This window comes from Palaemon carinicauda, chromosome 4, assembly GCF_036898095.1.
Source record: "Palaemon carinicauda isolate YSFRI2023 chromosome 4, ASM3689809v2, whole genome shotgun sequence".
In the NCBI taxonomy this organism is placed as follows: Eukaryota; Metazoa; Arthropoda; class Malacostraca; order Decapoda; family Palaemonidae; genus Palaemon; species Palaemon carinicauda.
The window spans coordinates 175,780,198-175,806,549 of record NC_090728.1 but is presented as its reverse complement, the minus strand read 5'-3'; the positions used below and the strand labels follow the sequence as shown (position 1 = coordinate 175,806,549).

At 36.5% G+C, this 26,352-nt stretch overlaps 2 protein-coding genes across 3 annotated transcripts in view; one reads left to right on the top strand and one right to left on the bottom strand.

Annotated features, from left to right (window-relative positions):
* The window catches only part of LOC137640218 (uncharacterized), a 146,013-nt gene that overhangs the window by 34,134 nt on the left and 85,527 nt on the right, over positions 1-26,352 (top strand). The window lies entirely within an intron of this gene.
* On the bottom strand, positions 11,005-12,412 carry LOC137639208 (uncharacterized). The gene is made up of 3 exons (XM_068371503.1): positions 12,348-12,412; positions 11,611-11,745; positions 11,005-11,449 (listed from the first exon to the last, which is right to left on the bottom strand). Exons 1-3 carry the CDS (start codon positions 12,361-12,363, stop codon positions 11,091-11,093), a joined length of 510 nt encoding a protein of 169 aa, XP_068227604.1. The 5' UTR covers positions 12,364-12,412; the 3' UTR covers positions 11,005-11,090.

The window sequence follows — 26,352 nt, the reverse complement described above, 5'->3', positions numbered from 1 at the left end:
TAAATACCTAACTAGACATTTCAGGGGATAGAGGAAGAAGCTCAGAAAATAAAATCTGAAGAATGAGAGAAAATATCTAGGAATCCAGTGGTATCGCTCCTCAGCTGTGTGATTTAGGGATTAAAAGGACAATCAAACATTTATTTTCGAGATATCTTAATAATTGGTTTTACCTTTTCCCGATTACTGCATCAGCTGTAGAAATTATGGTTCAACTAATATCTTGATAGGCGGAGGAGCTGGTATGGATGGCTATTTCTCGAACTCTCCGAACTAGAGCTTCACGGATAGTGATGTGTTTTTTGTTCGTTAAGCGCCCATATGCCTAGAGTAAAGCCTGCCTGACACTTGCGCGCATTTTTGCCACGCACTGGCACGCATTGATGCGCGCCAGTGCGTGCCACTTTTTGGCACGCATTGGTGTTTTTCGCGCACTGTTCACGACCAGTTCACTCCAGTTCGCGCATCGTTCACGCGACGTTCACGCGATGGCACGAATTGGCACGCGTAGTTCACGAGAAGTTCACGACACGTTCACGCGAGTTCCCTCATCATTCCGCATCGTTTCCGCATCGTTCACGCCAGTTCACGCCAGTTCACGAATTGGCCACTCCATATAAAAACGGGGCTTCTCCAACCCGAGGACATTCTTGGATTGGCTTCGGAAGAGACAACAATGCTTTCTGTCAGAGACACCATTGCATTGAGGAGAAGAAACGTATCTTTTTCGTTTGTATTTTTTGTTCCCCTTTATTTTTGTTTCAATAAGAAAGCATTTGATTTACATATAAATAGCAGACATGAAATATGTACAAGTATTAAGAAAGCATTTTATTTTAACATTAAAAGCAGCAAACATGAAAAGTTTTTAGGCTGTTTATTTTAAGGTAATAGAGAAAAAAGTGTGTTGAAATAAGAAATTATTTTATTTTTACATTAAAACAGCAAACAGAAAAAATTTGTTTTGCCCTTCATTTTAAGGTAATAAAGAAGAATAAGTATGTTGATGGAATAAAACATCATTTTATTTTTACATTCAAACAGCAAACTTAAAAATTTCTTGGGTTTATTTTTCAGTTCATTTTTATTTAAAACAAAAGTTTTGGGTCTTGATTGGTAATAGAGGAAAATAAGTGTGTGCATGAAATAAGACATCATTTCATTTTTACATTCAAACAGCAAATATAAGCAATTATTAGGTTTATTTTTCTTTCCTTTTCATTAATTTTTTCGTTTCCTTTTTGTTTCTCTTCATTATAAAGTTATAGAAATAGTTTGAAATAAGACATAATTTTATTTTTACATTCAAACAGCAAATATAAAAATTTATTAGGTTTATTTTTCTTTCCTTTTCATTAATTTTTTTCGTTTCCTTTTTGTTTCTCTTCATTATAAAGTTATAAAAATAGTTTGAAATAAGATATAATTTTTTTTTCACATTAAAACAGCAAATATGAAAATTTATTAGGTTTATTTTTCTTTCCTTTTCATTAATTTTTTCGTTTCCTTTTTGTTCCTCTTCATTATAAAGTTATAGAAATAGTTTGAAATAAGATATAATTTTGTTTCACATTAAAACAGCAAATATAAAAATTTATTAGGTTTATTTTTCTTTCCTTTTCATTAATTTTTTCGTTTCCTTTTTGTTTCTCTTCATTATAAAGTTATGGAAATAGTTTGAAATAAGATATCATTTTTTTTTCACATTAAAACAGCAAATATAAAAATTTATTAGGTTTATTTTTCTTTCCTTTTCATTAATATTTTTGTTTCCTTTTTGTTTCTCTTCATTATAAAGTTCACGCCACTTCCCGCATCGTTCACTCCAGTTCACTCCAGTTCACGCCAGTTCCTGCACTGTTCACTCCAGTTCACTCCAGTTGGCGCATCGTTCACGGCCATTTAGTGCGTGCCAATGCGTGCCACAAACTTTAAACATTTCAAAGTTTTGGGCCCGCATGGCATGCATTGGTACGCTCTGGCACGCGAGTTCCCGCACTGTTCACGACATTTTCACGGCTCGTTCACGCGAGTTCGCGCATCAATGCGTGCCAGTGCGTGCCACGAATGCGTGCAAGTGTCAGGTACCCTTAATTCACCCGGTGCAGAGCCGACATCCAACACCACATAGCTGTGCTAATTCGGGCACTTGATCACTGTAAATAGGGACTTTATCATAGAGTTAAGCTTATTTGAATCGAGACTGAGAGAACGTTGTGAATGAAATTAATAAGATGTCAGTTTGATCTCCAGGCAATGTAATTTCTCAAGATAAAACTGCTAGCAATTATACAATCATTGATAACTTGCAGTCACGACATTAGCGCGGGGAATAATTTTGCGCTTATGCCACCTGCAAATGTATTTTCCGACAATTTATAGGAGAATACATTTTTGGAAAATAAGTATATCATAGTTTCATGACAAAATTTCGGAAAATTACGTCGTTCTGAGACTAAAAAGCTTGTATTTTTTATGATTTGTCAATAAAACAAATTTCTGATAGCCTTTGCCAGAATATAATAGCGCCCTCATTTACCTCCACTTATTTTCGATACGAACTAATAAATTCTTATTGTATTCAAGGTGTTATGAAGTCATCAGTATATATTACATCCATCACTGATTATCTATTATGCAATGGTGATACTTAAATTTCGTTACTTATCAAACTTCCAACAACTACTTTATTCTACTGCAGCTATCTTTTACAAATCAACCAATAATGAATACGGTTAAAAATATTTGCTAGAGCACTAACAGTTATCAAATAATATTTAGGCAATAATATAGTATCTTACAGGCTGTATAAAGAACTCATTTAACTTCTCTCCACACCCCCTAAATCAGAATTGACTTCCCCATTTCCTCAGTGACTGGCTGGGGCAAGGGGTTGGGGAGAGGAGACTCCCCCCCCCTCCCCGACCCTTCCCTGCAGTGTCCACTTAGCCCCTCCTAAGAAAAAAATAGTATATATATATATATATATATATATATATATATATATTATATATATATATATATATATATATAGAATGTGTGGTTGTGTTTTGTATTTGCAGTGGGTAGTTGAGACGTCAAATTGAAATATGGCAACTCAATTTGTAACTTTTGTATGCTTTTGCTAACAAACACAGCCCTTTACTCTTTAGTTCGCTAAGGTTGGAGAAGGCTCCGCCCATTTCATAGTAGTAGTAAGAAGAGCAACACCTTGTCTGTTTTGTCATGGGAACACTAGAGACATCTGATGAAAAATTTCCCTCGAGTGTCGGCGTTCTTTTGATTCTAACTGTACCTGGGATACAATTCTTCTTCGCCCAAGGGCTCAACTACTGCAATGTAATTGTTCAGTCGCTACTTTCCTTTTGGTAAGAGTGGAAGAGACTCTTTAGCTATGGTAAGCAGCTCTTCTAGGAGCAGGATACTCCAAAATCAAAATATTGTTCTCTAGTCTTGGGTAGTGCCATAGCCTCTGTACCATGGTCTTCCACTGTCTTGAGTTACAGTTCTCTTACTCGAGGGTACAATCGGGCACGCTGTTCTGTCTTATTTCTCTTCCACTTGTTTATCTTTTTAAGTTTTCATAGTTTATATATAATTTCTTTATGGTATATTTATTTTAAATGTTGTTACTGTTCTGAAAATATTTGATTTTAATTATTAATTACTTCTCTTGTAGTTTGTTTATTTCCTTGTTTCCTTTCCTCACTGAGCTATTTTCTCTGTTGGAACCCTTGGGCTTCTAGCATCCTGCTTTTCCAACTAGGGTTGTAGCTTAGCTAGTAATGATAATAGTAATGTTGAGGTATCCTTAAACATGTTGAACAAAAGACTTTTAACTTTACACTAAAAAGCTATACATATTAATGCGTGCGTATTATGAAAATTATGGTATAAATAGCATGTGTATCCTGTTCTATGCAAGTATGTAAAAGAATAAACCAGTTGGTATATTAGTATATCTGAAGCTTCATAAAAGCAAAGGAGGTCTGGTAGTTTCTTTAGACTGTATTTGTCGGGATCAGAATTCAATGTTTTGATGTATTACTGTTGTGAAAATAGATCACATTGAATTATGAACTGTGACTTTGAATGTAATGAATATGGATTTATTAGTAATGTATATTATAATGTGTGTATAAGTAATTTAAGGAACATTATTCAATGCAATTATTTTCCAACATTGAATAGTAAAATAATTTATAAAGTTATTAGAAAAGGTGAAATTCCAAAAGTTGTGGAGTTTCCCTCTAATTGGGAAAAAATTTGGAAAATATTAACTGTAAATTTATTTATGTTCAAGATAGGACTGTTATTTACAAATATATTCACCAGGCATTGCCAACAAGAAAAGAATTACATGTTATGAACTTGACAGATTCTTCATATTGTCTGATTTGTGGGAAAAGGGAGGTCCCTATTCATATGCTTATGATTGTGGTAAAACGAAGAAAGTGTTAATCTGGGTAAGGAAATTAATGAGTTATCTGTGCGATACAAGATGTACTAACAGATATTTATCTATTTTCTGTGTATTTCTTAAGTTAAATAAAATAAAAATAAAAGATTTATAACATTATATTCAGTACTTTCATAGTAACATTGTGGATGATCCGAGACCATATTTGTGATATGGATGATGTGAATATCAAAAACAAAAATATATGAAAAATCTTTATACGAAGATATATTTTGGAGTATCGAAGGTTGATTAATGGCAAACGATATAATAAACTTTTGGAATTGAACCGATGGAAGATGTATCAAATATGGAAATCACCGTAAGTTAACAAGATGTTTGCAACCTAAAAAATCATTTATGTCGAATAAAATACATTGTAACTGAATCTAGAAAATTCGTCTTGAAGTAATAAATTTATAAAGAAAATTTCCGAGGTAAATGTGGTTTACCTTTAGCTGAAGATTCGATTGACTCCGAGCACTTCTTTGATATCAAATCTAATTGAATCGATTGGGCTTATGAAAATATCTTATGTAGCAATCTATGTAAATGTAGATCAATTGACCCCCCGGAACATTCGCATTAAGCATTCATTCATCTATAAATTGCATACTTACACATGCATATTGCTTTAAGAAAAATGTCTCTGTAGTTTTGTGCCTGCTGGTACTTACCGCTTGCGTACATATTTATGAATGTTTCAAAGCCTTATTTCTAAAAATATTGTAGTACTGTATTAACAATTTACTAGTCCATTACGAAATGTATTTCGCACCCCCCAAGAAAGATTAGTTTACCAAAAGTTTACCAGGGCTCCACAAGGCACTAGAAGAGTTGGAAAACCCCAGGTCCACATAGCTGAGGACTATGAAGCGTGAAGTAGATGATGATGGATGGAGAAATGTTGAATTAAAAGCTCAAGATAGAGACGACTGGCAAAATCTAATTAAGGCCATTTGCGCAGGAGAAGATGATGATGATTATCCACATACAATCACGTTTATAAGTGACTGTACTGTGTACTTTTATTTTTGGACAAAATGTAGGTAGTAGGTTGGCCAGGGCACCAGCCACCCGTTGAGATACTACCGCTAGAGAGTTATGGGGTCCTTTGACTGGCCAGACAGTACTATATTGGATCAGTCTCTCTGGTTACGGTTCACTTTCTCTTTGCCTACGCATGCAACGAATAGTCTGGCCTATTCTTTACAGATTCACCCCTGTCCTCATACACCTGACAACACAGATTACCAAACAATTCTTCTTCTCCTAGTGGGTTAACTACTGCACTGTAATTGTTCGGTGGTTACTTTCCTCTTGGTAAAGGTAGAGGAGACTCTTTAGCTATGGTAAGCAGCTCATCTGGGAGAAGGTCACTCCAAACTCAAACCATTGTTCTTTGGTCTTGGTTAGTGCCATAGCCTCTGTATCATGGTCTTCCACTGTCTTGGGTTAGAGTTTTCTTGCTTGAGGGTACGCTCGGGCACACTATTCTATCTAATTTCTCTTCCTCTTTTTTTGTTGAGTTTTACTATAGTTTATTTAGGAAATATTTATTTCATTTTTTTTTTACTTGTTTCCTTTCCTTACTGGGCTATTTTCCCTGATAGGGCCCTTGGGCTTATAGCATCATGCTTTTCCAACTAGGGTTGTAGCTTGGCAAGTAATGATAATAATAATAATAATAATAATAATGATAATAATAATAATAATAATAATAATAATAATAATAATAATAATAGCAAAGAGCCCGTGATGTAGAATTACGGTCTACAGTATGTATCTTCCGAATTATCGTTGTGACTTGCAAGTAATTTCGGGCTCTTGTAGGCCTATGTTTTTCTCTGTGAAAAAATAAAATCATAAAAATGCTTTATGTATGGTATCAATTTTCAAATACTCATTAAAAATTAAATCTCAATACTAGGTCTATTGGTCTGAAGAAAAAAATTCAGACATAAGCCTACTTGACTTGCATATGATAATTATTAGTGTAAATATATTGTTATTAAACTGAATCATAAAGGATAAAAGGAATAAAAACACAATAATTCACTTCATGTTTTCATTGTTCAATTCATTCATTTCAGAACAAAACGAAAATATGAAACATAAAATTAACTCTCTCTCTCTCTCTCTCTCTCTCTCTCTCTCTCTCTCTCTCTCTCTCTCTCTCTCTCTCTCTCTCTCTGCCTCTGAACGGCTTCAGACCCCAACGCTAGGCTATATATCTCAATTTCATCAATTTGATTTTACTCCAACAAAGAGAGTTCCATCCAATGCACGTTCATCTATGAGTTAGACAAGGTGCTAGAACTTGTAAAATTTGATTTAAGGAATTTAAAGTAAGGTTGGAAAGATTAAGTGAAACTATTTGTTAAGTAATGCTGCCACCTGCAAGGATCCTGGAGCAAAACCCCGTACAATAGATAAATGATACAGTACAGTACAGTATTCTAACAAGGTTAGGTTAGGTTAGGTTAGGTTAGAAATTTACAGTAGGGATGTTTACTAACAAATGGAAAAGGGGAGACAAGGCCATGTCTCGTTTGAAATGAAGCTCTCACCATCCATTATACATATATATGATACATTTATGTTTGTAGAACGAGATCACGCTCGACTTAATTTTAGCTTACTTATAAAATCTGTATATCTGTATTATAGAGAGCGTAATTCCTGGAGTTCTTGTTAATATTTTTTATGCAAATGAAGCAACATTTCACACAATTAGAAAACTGTGCATGTGATAGGGATCAACCAATTCTTTGAACATGTAAGATGGGCGTGGCTTTATTAACCTAAATATAAAACCGATTTGTTCCCTACCGAACCTTTGCTTGTAAATACACAATGACCAAAGGGTAAGAAGGTATGTAGGGGGGTTCCAATCTAAATTGTTCAAGTATGTCATAATTTTAAACAAAGCTTCATTGCGCAGAATCACTTTAAAGCATGTAGGAGCTCCCTATGACATGGGTGTGGATCAAGATGAAAATTATACATATATTGGAAAGATATCAACTATTCATAACTTGGCCTATTTTGAAAAATCAACATATGATATTTTATATTACAATAAGCAATTGTGTCTCTATAGAATAAAACAATTACAGAGGCATTAAGAAAAATTTATGAATGACCCAACAAGATTAAATACCTATGAACAGTAATTACACGCAAGATAAAATTAACATTATACAGTACAGTACTGTATACCAAATCTGTGACTGGATCTTAATGAAATATACAAATAATTTCTCTTTGGACGTTTGCAGAATTATTTTTTACCCCTCTCTGAATTCAGTCTTGATGTTCTACACTCATATCAGAGCTTCTTTCCTAAGTTTCAGTTAATAATTGTAGATGGATCAGTCTTACACTCATTTTTATTTGGTATTGTTAGGTTAGAAAGGATCCTTATAGACTGATTGGTATAGGTTCATTTTCATTATTTTTTTAGCAATTACACACGACATACGAATACAATAACGTGTTTCTGTGTTTTTAATATATTCTGTTATTTTTATTAAAACTATGCAATAAAAGATAAATTTATAGAATAGTGCAATAGTTCATTTATTCTAGTTTATAAAGAAAACAGAAAAAAACAAGAGGCCTATTCTCAATTGCTTTTAGACGTGGCAAAATGAAATTCTGAATGTGATTTTTTTTTTTTTTTTTTTGATAAAACCACTTCTGTATTCAAGCCATTGGTTTGATAATATTCATAAGAAAACAAGCACCTACAAAAGAAATTCCGCTATACATTACTATTTACTATGTATTACCTTTGAACTTCTGACTTAAGATAGTTTCTTGTTATAAAATCAATTAACATGAACTCAAAATTCTCAACCTTATCTCAGAAAATATTAAAAATGATAATGCCTATGATAGAAATAATGATAATAAAAGTTACGTAAAATCATATTATATGCGTTGCTCATTCCTAATAGAAAAGAAAGAGTGATTACTGAAGGGAAACTCCGTCATTGATAAACATTTGAATGATATATAATAATTTAACTCGTTTGCCAACAGCAGTCCATAACTCACAAAAGCCCTCTCGCCGTATACATTTTAGCGGGAGATATCTAATATCTCATTGGCTGATTCGTTATCTACTGTGATTGGTGGCTGTACGTGACGTCAGGCAGTTGTATTTTATGAATGACTTCAACTCGATTTGGGTGAAATACCTATACACATTTTAATTGAATTCTTGGCTTAAAATGTTATATTTTATGGATATAAACTTAAAAGGTTTATAATTAATTACTAAAATAAGTAATGAATGTTGTTGAAGGGCATAAGTAAAATAGATACGTCATATTTGAAGGAATACTTACCTGTGTTTTTGGCTACGCTGTAAGATGTGTGTGTGTGTGTGTGTGTGTGTGTGTGCGTTTGTTTGTAAAGCTGTAGAACCTGAAGGGAGCCGTCAATCACAGCTGAGGAAGACTTGGCCAATCAGAGGACATGAATTTTTTTTATTCGTTTTGTTTTAATGGATTTAAAGATACGTTTACTTCAAAATACATAGAGTCAGAAACTTATAAGATGCTTTAATAACATTATTTATTAGAGGGATAGATCCGGATTACTAATTCATTATTTTTATAAAGAAAATGCGTCTTGGGGACGTCATCGGTAGTAGGGTGAGTTTTACAGCTTGTCTTTGCTTCTGTTTGCGATTTTGAGAGAGCTGTTATTATTTTGAGCTTGATTGAATAGTGAATTAATTACGTAACTTTAATTCGTATTTTGCTATAGTTCAAGTATAATTGCAATTGAACAAATGTCGTCATAAAGGGTAGGGGTATATACCAGCAGTATACATATTTAAGATAATTAATTGATAATACAAAACTGTATTATTTTCAAACAAACTTAAAACAATTATTTAGTAATAATAAATTTATCTAAAATATCATTGTTGTTTGTGTGTATTATAAATAAATGTGATAAGACGAAATAAATGTCCTTAACTAGAGCGTTTGATAGAAATATCTCTAGTAAACTTGACTCGTTTGCCAACAGCAACTCATAAGCCAGAGGCAGTTTTCTTAGCGGGAAAAATATAGCGTCTCATTGGCTAATTCGTCCTCTGCTTTGATTGGTGGTTGTTTGTGACGTCATGTAATCTCTTATTTTATGAACGAATTCAATAGGTTAGAGGTAAAATACCTATAATTATTGTAGATGAATTAAGACTTAGAAATTACATTTTATATGAAAACAAACTAGAAATATTATCAATTTTATATAATAATAGATAATGGACCTTGTTCAAATTCGTAAGCTAAATAAATACGCATTTTTTAAAAGAATAAATAATTGGGTTATGGCTACAATGTTAGCTGTGTACGCGTTAATTTGTAAACAAAGGCAACAACCAATCACAGCTGAGAAGATACAGCCAATAAGAGGACTGGGAGATCGCGCATAGCGAGAGATCCGGGATTTTATATGTTGCTGTTTGCAAAACCTGCCCAAATTTCTATAATACCGTTTTCAAATGCTCTAGCTATTGGGGACGGACGGACCAGAAAGATGTTTTCTCATAGATGGAATTAGATATATTTCCGTTAAAATATATAAAGTCCCTATGGGATTTTTTTTTTATAAATATCTTATCAGAGGGATACGTTCTAATTACCAATTAGTTATTTGTATTAAAAAATAGTCTTTGTGGCGTCACGAAGAGTAGGACGAACTTTAAAAGCTTGTCTAAATGTTTGATTGATTCTGTTTGCTGGTTTAAGTGAGGTATTGAGTAACACGTGGCTAATATTCAAATAAATACTTTTATTTTATCAAGCTTATATAGTGAAGGAACTACATTATATAACTGTAATTCGTATTTTGTTACAATTCTGTTATACTCTTAAAATATCCGAAGGAATAATTGACCATTTTGGTTACGATATTAGATGTAAACGTGAGGCTATAGTAAACAAAGGCAACAACCAATCATAGGTGAGGAAATTATGGCCAATTAAAGAACTGGAATTTGTCGTCACGAGGGTATTTCAAGCTTTTAAGTGTTGCTTTTCGAAAACCTATCCAGAATTTCGATGAATTATATTCTTTAGTTTCAGCTCCTGGGAAAGGAGCTGAAGCTTTTTTGTTTTCAAGTGAACTAAGTAATATTTTTCAAAATATATAGACAGTTCCATATAAGATGTTTCTATAACATTCAATCAGTTGAATAAATTTTGGCATCCAAATCATTATTTTATTAACCCTCTAAGGCCTGAATTATCTTTTACATCAGAAACAAAATTATTCATATACATTTTCGTGGTCCATTGACCACAGTACCCCAAGATGCTTTTCTAACTTCTAAACTTATAATTTAAAAAAATATATATACCTGACCAATTCGTCATAATAGGCATGGTGTGACCGATGTTGAAGGAAATTTAAAAAAATATTCTTTTACATAATTGTGTTTATTCATGGGAATTACAGCTCCTTCTTTATTCATATGAGTTTCCATACAAAATAAACATTCTTTTTTTATTGTAAAAAAAAAATAATTTTTTTTTATAAGTTTGCCTTTATTAAATTCTTTCATTGTGTGCCCATTGCAAACCTTTTCTCAGCACATTCACAATGCATTTTATTTCTTATGAAAAGCTAGAAAGCAGTTATTTCTGTTATTCAAGCACAAATTTACATTACATTTCAAGCAAGCAACATTCGTCCTGTCTGTGCAGCCCATGTTTTTGCAGAAGTTTCTAGAATTTCTCATTTCTGGCCAGTGACCAACTTCATCAAAACGTATATCATGTCCTGGTCGTACTTGATTTGATACTCTCTTTTTGGGTGGCTCCACATGTCGTTCAGTTAGAGATGGCCTTCCCCTTTTTACCCGACTAATGATATCCTTCTCCTCTTTAGTAAGGGACTCTGATACAACAGAAGATTCTACTTCAACAGAGCCAGCATGATGGAAAAGGCTGTCAAGATCTTCCTCTCCTAAAAGAAAAAGAAGAAAATAAGAGATGTAGAGATATATAGACAGAAATAGTGTTTATTTTATTAGATGACCGTTTTTTTTTATCCCCATAACTAGCAGGCTTAAGTATTTCCAGCACATCTATAGGTAGTTACTTAGAAAAAATAATAAAGGTCCATACTCAGGTTAGGAAATTCATGTTCATCAGAACCTGATGACCCATCACTCTCAACTGCTTCAATGGGCATAATTTTGGACAGGTCCCTACAAGCATTGCGGGTGATCGCTCGTGCATAAAACTGTCCTGGGTTGATATCTGGAAAACAACAACTACAACAACAACAACAATAATAATAATAATAATAATGATAATAATAATAATAATAATAATAATAATAACAATAATATGATCATGATTTATAAGCATCTATCTCTTTCTATCTATATAAACTAAGGCTAGGCAACATTTTACTGTACATTATTATTATTAGTAATAATAATAATAATAATAATAATAATAATAATAATAATAATAATAGTAGTAAAAATAATAATGAATATAATTTGGAAGTTTTTATATAAATGTATCCTAGGCGGTATTCTACTGTACATGAATTGCCTAATGCACTATTTAGATTATTTTATCATGTAATATTGCATATTTTAAAATCATTATATACTGTCCTTACTTCATGAAAATGAAGAAAAAATAAAGAAAAGAATAGAAACTATTCAGATAATGATACGAATGTGGTAGAATCATGATCGGCTGTGCCGTGCCGAATATGACGAATCTGTATCAGACATTCAAGGGCCTGTTTTACCTATATATTACAACCAATATAGCATGCCATATCTATCAACATTATCTATAATGACTTAACTATAACATATAATTTAATCAGTGAGCTATCTTACCTGATACTTCATCCATGGCTGGAAGAAAGAGGTCACTTATAACCACGTGTGATGTTTTCACTCGAATGAGGCAGCTAAACACAGGCACAGCTGTCAAGCAACCAATCAGCGAGCGCGGTCTCCGTAGAGAAGCGGGAAGCGTACCAAATTCGTCAGACTCGGCACACGGCGGTGACAAAAACTTGGAGTAGCCTTTCATAACACAGAAAGTTGCTTGACGAATTCGTCAGTTTGGGCACTTTAGGGTAGAATAATACGTCTTTGTGGCGGCATGAGGAGTAGGATGAACTGTACAGTTCCTCTATTTGACTGTTTAATTCTGTTTGCTGGTTTGAGTGAGGCTTTAAGCAACACGTGAATCGTGATATTATATCGATCTTAGATAGTGAAGGAACTGCATAACTGTAATTCGTATTTGCTACATTTTGATTATTAGAAGGAATAATAGCAGACAAAATAAAAGTAAATTTATATTCTTTTGGTATGGTAAAGCATAACAAGGTAGAGGCTGCTGGCAAGTGATCGGGTAGATGTAGAAGCTTCCTCGCCGATGAGATCCAAACTTGAGAATTTTTACATATTGCTTCCCGGGTAATCACTCGTCGATGGAAATCAGTTCTCCTGGTCGGTATGTAGTCATCTATCCCCATAATCGTGATGAAATTCTTCCACTTCCCCAGGATGGTTGAATATTTTCTTTCTTGAACTTGGAAATTGAGATAGAAAAATACGTTATCGCAAATAAACGAAAACACCAACGCTGAATATCATACATATTCATAAAATTTAGCAATAATTAGGAATTTAAATCAGCATGAAGAGTTTTTTCACTCTGGTTAGTTGATTGATTAAATTGTTATCCTTGAAAGCAAAAAATGAATCATTCCAGTGAGCTCGTAAGTTGTAGGCTTGCAGTAGGAATAGTAAAGAAAGTTTGTTACTCATAGGCCTAAGTCTAGGTAATTTAGCGGTATTAACTACTTACCTTGTGCTATTAGGTCGCCAGCAGTGGAAAATGCCATTATTGCTGACAGGAAAAGTTTTCTCATCACACCATAAAACGTCGCTATCCCAGAATCCTGATTGAAAGGGTAAATTCTGAATAGGGAAAGCTACTCGTTGCTCTTAGTGATTTTGAAATACAAGGTTTAATAGCCTTACTTCTGTGATTATTTCTTTGGTTGTGCAAACTCCTCATTGTAAGATAAAAGTTCTTTATTTTCACTTTCAAAACATTTATTACTGTATAGGCTCTGATGTAACTTTTGATCCACCTGAATACTATTGTCCGACTTATATTTAATCCACAGCTAATTTCGATGGGGAGTATAGAATTTGCATTTTTTATGACTTTCCATATAGCTACTGAAACGTCCTGTCATTTAGCTTTAGAATTTATTTGATGTTGCCCGTGATACTCCATCGTCTCATTATTAGATCAGCGAGAATTAAGCTAAATACTGAATACATTCAATATCACTGTATGTCAATCTGACAATTGCAGCATTGTTTTCGTCTCTTTTGAAACATGTCAACCTTTCGAAGTCAGGGAGGCGAATTTTCTCGCGTTGTTGTTATTTAGGAAGATCGCGTGTGGTGAGCTGAAGAGGGAAAGGAAAATAAATGTAAAGTTATAGATACTGATGCAAAATCAAGCAATACACGTTAAATCGTTAGTGGTACACCGAAGTCAGTGTGTCACGGCGTGTCTTCTGACCATGAACGCCAACGTCATGAAATGCCGTCAGTCAAAAATCTATCCTCTTACAAACATATGTTCGTCAATATATGACTGCCACTTGTTAAGTAAGTTTTCTCCGGACAAGAGAGAGAGGGAGAGAGATTCACAGCATCTCGAAAAGGTGCGGAACGTAGCCATTTCCTTGCATGACCGACCGGTTATGGCTATCTTCTGACGTGACGTGGTCACCGAAGCCTAAAGGGAAATTGTTGGCGATGTTTCAGGCATAGTTGTTGTGTCTATACCCACAAGGCCTTTCTAGTCCCACCGAATTCTGACTCTTAGTTATGGCACACTTTTTGGTTTAAAAGAAGGAAGGAAATAGAAAAATCATATCCAAGTATTTTGTTGATGTTTGGTAGGTGCTACAGGAACTCAACGTTGCGTTATTTATTGATGATTTTAACGACAGCTTCATTTCTACCAAATAATCCTTGGTGAAGCATATTATTATTATTATTATTATTATTATTATTATTATTACTTGCTAAGGTACAACCCTAGTTGGAAAAGCAGGGGCCCCAACAGGGACAATAGCCCAGCGAGGAAAAAAAGGAAAAATAAAACATTTTAATAACAGTAACAACACCAAAATAAATATTTCCTTTATAAACTATAAAAAATTAACAAAACAAGAGGAAAAGAAACTTAATAAAACAGTGTGCCCGAGTGTACCATCAAGCAAGAGAACTCCAACCCAAGACAGTGGAAGACCATGGTACAGAGGTTATGGCACTACCCAAGACTAGAGAACAATGGTTTGATTTTGGAGTGTCCTTCTCCTAGAAGAGCTACTTACCATAGCTAAAGAGTCTCTTCTATCCTTACCAAGAGGAAAGTAGCCACTGAACAATTACAGTGCAGTAACCCCTTAAGTGAAGAAGAATTGTCAGGTAATCTGAGCGTTGTGAGATGTATGAGGACAGAGGAGAATCTGTAAAGAATAGGCCAGACTATTCGGTATATGTGTAGGCAAAGAGAAAATGAACCGTAACCAGGGAGAAGGATCCAATGTAGTACTGTCTGGCCAGTCAAAGGACCCAATAGCGGGTAAATGTAACGGAAGGAAAATCTTATTCTATCTTTTATTATTATTATTATTATTATTATTATTATTATTATTATTATTATTAGATAAGCTACAACCCTAGTTGGAAAAGGAAGATGCTATAAGCCCAAGGGCTCCAACAAGGAAAAATAGCCCAGTGAGGAAAAGGAATAAGGAAATAAATAAACGATATAAGAAGTAATGAAAATTAAAATACAATATTTTAAAAACATTAACAGCATTAGTTAAGTTATGCTCCGATTATTTCGTTGTAAACAGAAATGACTTTCATTTTTCAGAATTGGAGATAGTTCCAAAAATGTTTAGAAACTTAGACACTCGATTATACACACACACACACACACACACACACACATATATATATATATATATATATATATATATATATATATATATATATATATATATATATATACAATGTGTGTAAACAAAAGAAGAAAGGCTGGGGCCGGACTTTAATTAACAAAGACACTTATATCTAGTGTCGATTCACGTTGTTATCTACGGTGAGACCATAAATATATAATATTTTAACTAAGGTTCCTAGTTTTAGCCTGGAAGATTAATCAATTATTTTAGAGCTAAATTATTGTTTATGATTTTGGAACACTGGTGCTCACACATCACTGAAAACGGAAACGCAAGTAAACAAGCAAATCGTAGATAATGAATTTATCCAATAGGCCTCAAATAACTAGTAAACAAAAATACCAAATTATTATAATTAGGCATAAGGCTACCCTTAAAAAAAAGAGGCTGCTTTGTTAAAAAAAGGCGTCTTGTTTAATAATAATAATAATAAAAAAAACTAACCTCTGTTTAACTCTTCATACATTAACAGGCACTTGCAATATTTTGCTATGGTTTTCTCTCATCCAAACGATGCTGTCATAGAGAGTATAACAATGATAAGGAATAAAAATGTTTGCGTCAGGTACATTAAATTACCTTTTTTTTTTTTCAAATATCCCCCATCATATTATGATGTGTAATGTAACATTCACATTTGCCTCATGCTGCCTGGATGATTCATGACCCTCTGTTACTCAATCTCACTTCTAATATCAGTTTCCTGACTCAGACAATTCAGTGGAATCGTTGGAAAATTGGAATCCGTGAGCTGAGTCGTGAGTTCAAGCTCCGATCAAGGCTCCATAGATATATCACTGGCAAACACGACTTTACTGTCTAGGTGAGCTAGCTACGGGGGAGTTTTTTTTTTTTTCATTTAACCTGGAGTGGGGGTTACACAAGGTTCTACCTGCTGAGTCATCAATACCCAGTGTCTGGTATCCATTGGTCATAGGTAGGATGGATGGCAGTTTAATTACTGGCCATGCTTATAATTGGTCTCAGGGATATTGTGGGAAAGCTCAATAAGCTACCCAAGCTATGAACCCTGTAAGCAAAGCCTTACTTTACGTAATCCTCGTAGAATAGTAACTGATCTGTTACACATAACCCTGAATACTTATTAAATCAACTGCATTCATTCTTCACCTATCTATTCTAACAGAACGATCACCCTTATAACATTACTCTTAATCATATTCATGATCAATTGCCTCTGCTACTTAGCCTAGGCAACACTATTACATTATTTAACCATCCACTGCCATTTCTATCATTGTCACAGCTGACGATTTATCATCTCCCAACATAAATCACTCCATAATCAAATCATGGCCGATTTTTTTCATCCCTAATGCCCTGTCATTTCCCTTACTTATACGTCCATGTTCCATCTATCTATGGGATCATGACTAACACGTCTTGCATCAGCTTTTATACTACATTGGATAACACAAACTTCAACTCATATATAAAATAACTTTCTAGTTGCTCAGAACATTACATAATACACCCTCTACATCTCTATCAATTTCAACATGAGCTTATCCTCTTGACTACCGCTAGAGAGGTTTGGGGCCCTTTGACTGTCCAGGCAGTACTACATTGGATCCTTCTCTCTGATTATGGTTCATTTCCCCTTTGCCCTACATACACCGAATAGTCTGGCCTATTCTTTACATATTCTCCTCGGTCCTCATACACCTGACAACACTAAGATTACCAAACAATTCTTCACCCAAGGGGTAACTACTGCATTGTAGTTGTTCATTGGCCACTTTCCTCTTGGTAAGGGTGGAAGAGGCTCTTTAGCTATGGTAAGCGGCTCTTCTAGGAGAAGGACACTCCAAAATCAAATCATTGTTCTCTAGTCTTGGGTAGTGCCATAGCCTGTGTATCATGGTCTTCCACTATCTTGGGTTAGAGTTCTCTTGCTTGAGGGTGCACTCGGGCACACCATTCTATCTTATTTCTCTTCCTCTTGTTTTGTTAATTTTTTTTATAGTTTATATGGGTAATATTGATTTTAATGTTGTTACTGTTCCTGAAATATTTTATTTTTCCTTGTTTCCTTTCCTCACTGGGCTATTTTCCCTGTTGGAGCCCCTGGGCTTATAGCATCCTGATTTTCCAACTAGGGTTGTAGCTTAGCAAATAATAATAATAATAATTAAAATTTCCAAACATGTCCATGAATAACCTACCGCACATTCTACCTTCTCTTGAATCATTGTCCTTCACTTTCATGTTTATATTACTTAATGTCTCCATGAATCTTAAAATCATATAACACTTCACTCTGTACAGAGGATCAATTATCCCACTCGTTATTCACTCCTTTCGAGCTTTTCCTTCTCCCAGCCACACCCTTAACACTTGGATGACCCTCCAGAGCTATGCTACATCCATGGGAAGTCATCTCACATATAATTTCACCAACTTGTGACATCTTATCAATTGCCAGCCCTGTGATTACTTTCATGAGATCCTCAAATGTCACTTTAAAAAAATATCTTCATTTGTTCATTATATCTTCCTTTCTACACACATCATTCAAGATTTGTCTCGTAACTATGCTCTTCGTACAACGAGCTCTTAAAAGTAATCATACCTATGTTTCGAGTATTTTTTTTTTTCGTATTTTCCCTTTTCCTCTGATTGTTTTATCCATTCTCTTGAACATGTTTCTTACAACTCTACTAGTCCAGCAATCTCCATTTTTTACTTTCACTAAACCTCTCCTTTCATTATCTCACTGTTCACTTTTATTGCTCCTTTCTGCGGCTAATTCACCCTCCAATTACACCCATTAAATACGTTGTTTCTTGTTTTTATCAGCTTAAGTATAATGTATGGGACTGCAATCCCTAAACACCTTGCAATAAGGTTTTTATGCTTCATGCAAAGTGAAAATATTTCCGGCATATGACGGGTAAGGGGGAAATTTCTGCTGACGTATCATGTGTTTTTATTTTATCATATGATGCCCTAAGGGAATTCAAATAACTCCTTTCATTCATTGCCAATTAATTCTACTGAAATTACAAGATACAGTCGCGTTGAATACTAGTTTTACGTGGTAATTTATTTAAACTTAGAAAATTGATTGTCTTTATATTTGGAAAATTGTATATATTAGGGGTTTTTAAACTTGCACAATTAATTGTCTTTATATTTGGAAAACTATGACTATCAAGTTTGTTAACCACGACGTTTTAGTAATAAACTTCAAGAGGAAGATTACCACACGTTCTGTATGTTATTTATAAATCAGCGATGTACACGTCAAACAACCCATTGGGTGTTGGGTATAGTACAACCCTTCGCAAACTTCAAAATAATTTTTTAAGTACAAACTTTATTTTAAAGATACATCTGTCCTTGGGGGAAAACTTATCATATTATCTTTTTATGGTAAAATTTTAATGTTTCTTTGATTTATTTGTCATGTGACTAATGTTTTGGGTGATGTTAATGAACAATATTGGGCAATTGCTTTGTTGATTTGCAACAATGTTGCCAACTTGTCGGAAAATAATTTTCAATATTATTATGTTTAGATATATATATATATAAAGTAATCCATGAAATTGCGTTATACAGGTTAAAATTTTAATTCATTTTATGAGCGGCTTTTATTAATTATTAATGGTTAGTGAAAAACAAAACTCTTGGATTATAGTAAAAACAAAAATGATGACATGGTAAAACTTCGTGGCAGACGACGCGCGCCTCATACAGTGACATTCGTTTGTAAGTCTAATTATTTATATATGTAAGCATTTTAGTCTTAGATTTAATTAATAAAATATCGGTTTCATTGTAGTGTGAATTTTATGTTTTAATCCGAGGCTCGTTGCTTTGGTATTCAGACAGGCTTATGTATTGTCATGATACCCTAGACTAGCTTAGTCGAGGCAGAGTCTATCGTCTGTAGAGTCCGTCATGTCTAGTTTATGACATTGAAGTAGGAAATGGCAATCATTGTTGTATTTGAAAATAACTGTGTAAGTTTCCTAAATCACAAATCGTAGTGTATGTATGATTACGTCCATACCCAGTAACCTCCATTTTGAACCCTATTGCTAAGAATACGCCATTCTAACGGTGTTCGCAGGTGGCTTTTCTATTTGGGGTAGTTTGTAGCGCTACGGCCAAGCGTCCTAATTTGCTTATTATCGCTCCGACTGTTATCTTGTATAGAATAAAAACGTTTGGAAATGGTCTACGGATCTTAAATATGTGCTTAAACGCACACATTTATGTTTTTTGCCGAAAACCCTAAATTACCTGAAAATCTATATGGCTCGAGTTCTTACTCCGGCCACGAATCTTCTCGCTCCCGTAGTAGGTAAGGGGGGGGGGGTCCGGGGGGGCGAAGCCCCCTTGGGTAAGGATACGGCTTTTAGCACAGGTTAGGTGGGTTTTTTAAGTTAGCTTCTCCCGCCAAAATCGTTTTTAGAACGACGGCCACAGTTCAGAATATTCCAGTTTTCTATGAACTCGATTTTAGAATGACGGCCACAGTCCGCCCCACTTTATAATATTCCCATTTTCTATGAATGAAAATGGATCTGGCCGTCACCCTACAAAGGCTCCCCTATTTGGTATGTAGGTATGGACACTGCTTATAGGTTAGGTTAGGTAGTGTTCTATGCACATTGGAGGTCATGGCCGTTGTTATACAAACGCTCCCTTTTTTTAGTTTTATTATAGAATAGTGCAATATTAGTTCCAACAATGGAACTCTCATAATTAAATAGATCTTTGTATATATAATAGCCTAATTTGAATCCCATATGCTACTGGCGGCCAGTGGAAATCTCTCTTAACGAGTGTATAGGTTCTTATGAAAAATTCCGGTTTTTCCTTTCGTCATCTTCAGCACCTTTCACAGGAGCCTCCTCCCTCCTGGTAGCGCAGAAAAAAAATGATAGGTGGTGGTTTTGACTTGTTCAAACAAAATAAGAGGCCAAACATTCTATATTCTAATCCTCTTGGTTATTTCTTTTTGATAATGGATTATACAGTCTAATTGAAGCGCTTATTTTATTCACGTTAATAATGAAACGTTAGGATAGAAATGTGTGTTTGGTATATGTAGTCTGATAATGGGAAGTGAAAGTCAAGAGAAGCATAAAGCTACAAATCACCCCTTTGTTGATCTGTTTTATCATCTTATGTTGAGCAAGATTGAATTTGGAACATATATCTGTTTTAACAAAGTCAAAATGTTATAAACTAATATAAATACTAGCCCATGTGGGTGTAGCCAAACATGTTCTGCATACTAGAATATGGAATAAATTAGATGTTAAATTGCGAATTCAGCAAGCTATAGGGGAGCAAAATCCATTTTAACCAAGTGTAATTTAGATGATAAAAGTAACACCAAAATACTGACTCATGAGGCTGATGCGTCTTGTGAAATATGTTACCCTTGCCAGGACACTGGAACAATGAGCTAATGTTAAATCCTGAATGAAGCCAGCTACGGCAGAACACAGACCAATAAATAATTGGTGTTAATTTGTTGTACCAATATACATGCAAATACACTATTGATAAGTAGGATTTCTTTGTATGATGGATATGGCTATGAACAACTCCATAGAAAATGGGATTTTGAAATGGAATTGAAAAATCATGTTTTCTATGCATCTGGAAGTTCTGGCATATCAAAGCACCAGTTTTTTTATTGTATTTCATTACTATTACTTACAAGGTTTTGATTACCATAACTTTTTATTACAATGACTGATTTAGATGACGGTGAGTGGTTGAAACAACAAAGTTTTAAAAAAAGTTAATTTAAATATAAAATTAAACTGGTACATGGTAATCTTAATTTTTCAATATTAAACTTACCCGATAATCATGTAGCTGTCAACTCCGTTGCCCGACAGAATTCTATGGAGGGATACGCCAGCTATCACAATACTAGAAGGGGGTGTACTTACCAGCGCCACCTGTGGCCAGGTACTCAAGTACTTCTTGTTGACACCTCCTCAATTATTCCTCTGTCGTGCTTCCGGCAAGACGTTCTGGGATACGCTTATGTTCTTGGAGTATTTTCACGACTTTGGTGAAGTATTTCTCTTTGATTTCGGCTGTCGCTTTACTGGAAACTTCTATATTAGCTTAGTTAGCTTTTGGAATTAATTTGATTAATTATGGTGTCGAAGAGAGTATGAACTCTCTTTCACCTTTCAATGGCCGACCCTTCCCTTAGACGGAAGTGTTGGTGTCTAAGAGAGTATAGACTCTCTTTCTTAATTTTGTAACAAAAGTTATAGATTTATTTTATATCTCTCCGCCTCTTATAGGCCTCTTCGATTAACTTCCTTTTATTATAAACTTATTAAAATTAATTTTTATATTTGTTTATATTCGACCTTCCTAATAGTAGGCGGTCTTTTCTTGGTACCGAAGTTAATTAACATTGAGCCCGTCATTTCGGTTTTACCTGTTAACATATTATGCTATTTTATTGTCTTTGAAAGAATTTCTTTGATAGTCTAGTACTGTTTTCAAAGTTGAACTAACGTTTTGTTTTGTCTCTGCAGTTGTTGACGTTCAGAACGTTCAACTTGCACTCTATCGTTACGATAGAGAAAGAGTTTTCACGGTTTCACGTTGCAGTAAGAGTAACCGTGTCTAGCGTTTTGTTCATTCTTTCTTAACTTAATGGTTTTGATCCTAATAAAGGAACTTTTCATTTTGGGAAATATTTCAGTTTTTTCCTTTAACAATAATATGTTTTAACGATATATATGATTGGGCTCTTCTCTCAGGTTCTAAGTCAAGAGAGAGAGAGAGAGAGAGAGAGAGAGAGATAGAGACGGAGGGAGAAAGAGGAGAATAAACGTTTCATTCAAGCCTGCCAGGCGTACGAATAACGTTGTTATCGTTTTTACTCTTCTCCCTAGTCTCTTTAGGGGAAGAAGGTAAACGTTTCTAGAGTGATCTAGTGTTTAGTCTCTTTCCAGCCACTGAATTATTTATCTTTCATTAGATTTTTCTGTTACATTGTAATTCTGTTTTCGCAATTACTAACTTTTGAGAAAGGATAGAATTGCGTGTTTCAGGTACAAACCACTTAAAGTTTCGAGTTCAGTGAAATAAGTGCAAACAGAAAATCAAAGTGATAAGTGATTAGCGCAAAGTTCAGTGTTGTGCGTGAGGGTACTTCTGTGCGCGCCAGTCGTCCTCCCAGTCCGGGACCTCTTGCAAGCTCCCAAGCCCAGGGGAGAAGCAATGTCGAAGGGCAGAAGGGTTCAGCAGGCCTTGATCGGCGCACAGAAGTATCCTCGGTGGTTGTGGGCGTGTCTTACCGAGACCGTCACTCCCACCCGCAGACGATTGAGCCCTTATTTTGCTCGTCTGCAGAAGAAATTTAGGGGAGAAAACGCTGGTCTCAGGTCTCAAGACCTCTTAAACGTAAAGTCCAGACCTATGCCAGACGTACGAAGTTAGAGTTCAACAACCCGGATGCAGTCATTGGGTTAGCTCTGACTCTCCTCAGTCATCAGTTGAATGCACTCCGCCTAAGAGGAGTAAGGTTCTGCCACAACAGAGCTCGACTGTTAAGGCTTTACCTCAGCCTACTGTAGTTTCTGCCGACCCCAAGTGGACTCTACTACAGTCCATGCAAGCACTGCTTTCGGACTTGATGCGTGAGTGTCGGGCTGAGAGTGTTGCGCCTCCGCCTCCGCCTACACTCCCTCCGCCTGCGCTCGCTCCGCCTGATCGCAGTTCCACCTGCCAGGCGTACGATGTTGAGCCACGTTCTGAGTTTGCTGTTCCCAGTGGTGTTCAGCCTCCGCCTTCCTTAAGGCAACTTTTACAATGGGATCAGGAGGATTATACCTCTCTTCCTCCGCCTCCACTTGCTGCTCCACCAGTGATGCAACACTCGGTTGAGGTACAACAACCTCTCCCGTCCATGAGTCAGTCTCCTCAGCTCTCGCTGCAGCGAGCTCAACCCTCCTCAAGGCAAGCACCTCAACACCTTAGCCTTGCGCCTCAGGAGCCTCAACTTGCGAGATTTTTACTGCGTTCTGCGCAGCCACTACCTTTTCGCTCTCAGCTCACACCGCAGGAACCTCAACTCGTTCCTCAGGAACTTGCTACTGCGCATCCGCCAACCACTCAGCAAGCGCAACCCTTGAGTTCAGCCACTCATGCCAGGAGTCAGCCTCCTCCACCCATGAGCCTACCTTCTGCTGATCAGCCTTTGCAGACTGAGCCTCAGGTGTTCCCTCAACAGAGTCTTGAAGAGGAAACCACAACTATTGTTGTTCCAGCTCGTTCTGACTCTGCTGTTCAGCATACCTTACCTCCATTTTCAAACCTATGATAATGGAGGTTATTTGTATTACTTATAAAAATATATTTGTATTCCTGGCAATATATTTTTAACAATATCGCAAAATATGGCAAAAATATGAATCATGAGTTATGAATGTAAGGTATATATTATGTTGATATTAAAACCCCATGCAAGCATGCATAAAGCACTCTAGCACTGGTCATGGAATTTCTGAGAAATGTTAAACGCCATGCACACGCTCTGCTTACCTTACATGCTCTGCTCACAGCATGCTCTGCATACTACATGCTCTGCATACAGCATGCTCTGCATACAACATGCTCTACATACAGCATGCTCTGCATACAGCATGCTCTGCATACAACATGCTCTGCACACAGCATGCTCTGCATTCAGCATGCTCTGCATACAACATGCTCTGCATACAGCATGCTCTGCATTCAGCATGCTCTGCATACAACATGCTCTACATACAGCATGCTCTGCATACAGCATACTCTGCATACAACATGCTCTGCATACCTTACCGCATGCTTCTCAGTCACACATCTTTGGTTGTTGCCAACTCACTAGACTGTCAAGCAGTTTCATAACGTTGCCTTCTAGTCTGCTGCTTTTGCACCAGTGAACCCTCACTGAGAGAACTTAGCTTTTCTAGGATATGGTCCCTGTAGATGAGAAAGTTCTTTTCTCCCTCCTTCTGATATTCCCTTGAGGACTCTGTCATTTGGAGGGAGCCTTTAGCTGCATAGCCTCCTATGGACTTTTATTTAAGCATAACATGCTTCCAGGGAAGGTAATGGTTCCACTTCAGTCGCTAATCCCGTCTGTTACCACACCTGCTCCCATAGACCTTGAGCTGTGTTACAAGACATGCAGTCCAAGCTTAGTCCTTGTTAGAGGATTTTTTGTTTACGGAGTCAATGTGTCACGGGGAAGACGTTCAACAACCAACAGAAGTGACTTGTTGTGACGCAGTGCGGCAACCTCAGCAACCCGATAAGGAGTTTGTCTGTACGACCCAGACAGTCTAGACAGATTCGGGTTGTCACTGTACTTCCTCGCTTGCCCATGATTGACAGTTCACAGACTGTGCAGCAGTACCATGTCTTGTGTCCGGCTCCGTCAGACGACTGGCTTTTAAGAGCTCCCACAAGTCGTCGCTGTCTGGAGATTTTCAAATGGACTATGGATCTGACCAAGGAACTGGGCCTCCTGGTCAATTTTGAGGAGTCTCAGCTCGTCCCATCCCAGACCATTGTCTCCTTGGGTATGGATCTTCAGAGTCGAGCTTTTCGGACTTTTCCGTTGGCCCCAAGGATCTTCCAAGCCCTAGAATGCATCCAGAGCATGCTGAGAAGGAACCGATGCTCAGTCAGGTAGTGGATGAGTCTAACAGGGACACTTTCATCGCTGGCCCTGTTCATCGTGTTAGGGAGACTCCACCTCCCCCCCCTTCAGTATCATCTAGCTGCTCACTGAATAAAGGACATGACGCTAGAGACGGTCTCAGTCCTGTTTCCGAAGAGAGGAGGTCTTCTCTCGCGTGGTGTAAGAACAGCTTTCTTCTCAAGGAAGTCTACCTTTGGCTGTTCAGAAACACAACCGCCGTCTCCTCTCGGACGCATCAGACACGGGCTGGGGTGCGACTTTGGACGGACAAGAATGCTCGGGAACTTGGAATCAGGAGCAAAGGACACTTCACATCAATTGCAAGGAGTTGTTGGCGGTTATTCTGGCCTTGATAAACTTCAAGTCCCTCCAGCTTAACAAAGTGGTGGAGGTGGACTCTGACAACACCACAGCCCTGGCTTATATCTTCAAGCAGGGAGGGACTCTTTCGTGGAAGTTGTTCTAGATCGCAAGGGACCTACTCATCTGGTCTAAAGATCGAAAAGCTAACTGGTAACGAGGTTCATTCAGGGCGGTATGAATGTCATGGCAGATCACCTCAGACGGAAGGGTCAGGTCATCCCCACAGAGTGGACCCTTCTCAAGAATGTTTGCAGCAGACTTTGGGCCCTGTGGGGTCAGCCAACCATAGATCTGTTCACTACCTCGATAACCTAGAGACTCCTGTTGTATTGTTCTCCGATTCCAGACCCAGCAGCAGTTCACGTGGATGCTTTTCTGCTGGATTGGTTCCATCTCGACCTGTATGCATTTCCGCCGTTCAAGATTGTCAACAGGGTACTTCAGAAGTTCTCCTCTCACAAAGGGACACGGCTGACGTTGGTTGGCTCCGCTCTGGCCCGCGAGAGAATGGTTCTTAGAGGTACTGCAATGGCTGGTCGACATTCCCAGGACTCTTCCTCTAGGAGTGAACCTTCTAAGTCTACCTCACGTAAAGAAGGTACACCAATCCTCCACGCTCTTCGTCTGACTGCCTTCAGACTTTCGAAAGACTCTCAAGAGCTAGGGGCTTTTCGAAGGAAGCAGCCAGAGCGATTGCCAAAGCAAGGAGAACATCCACTCTCAGTATCTATCAGTCTATAGGGGAAGTCTTCCGTAG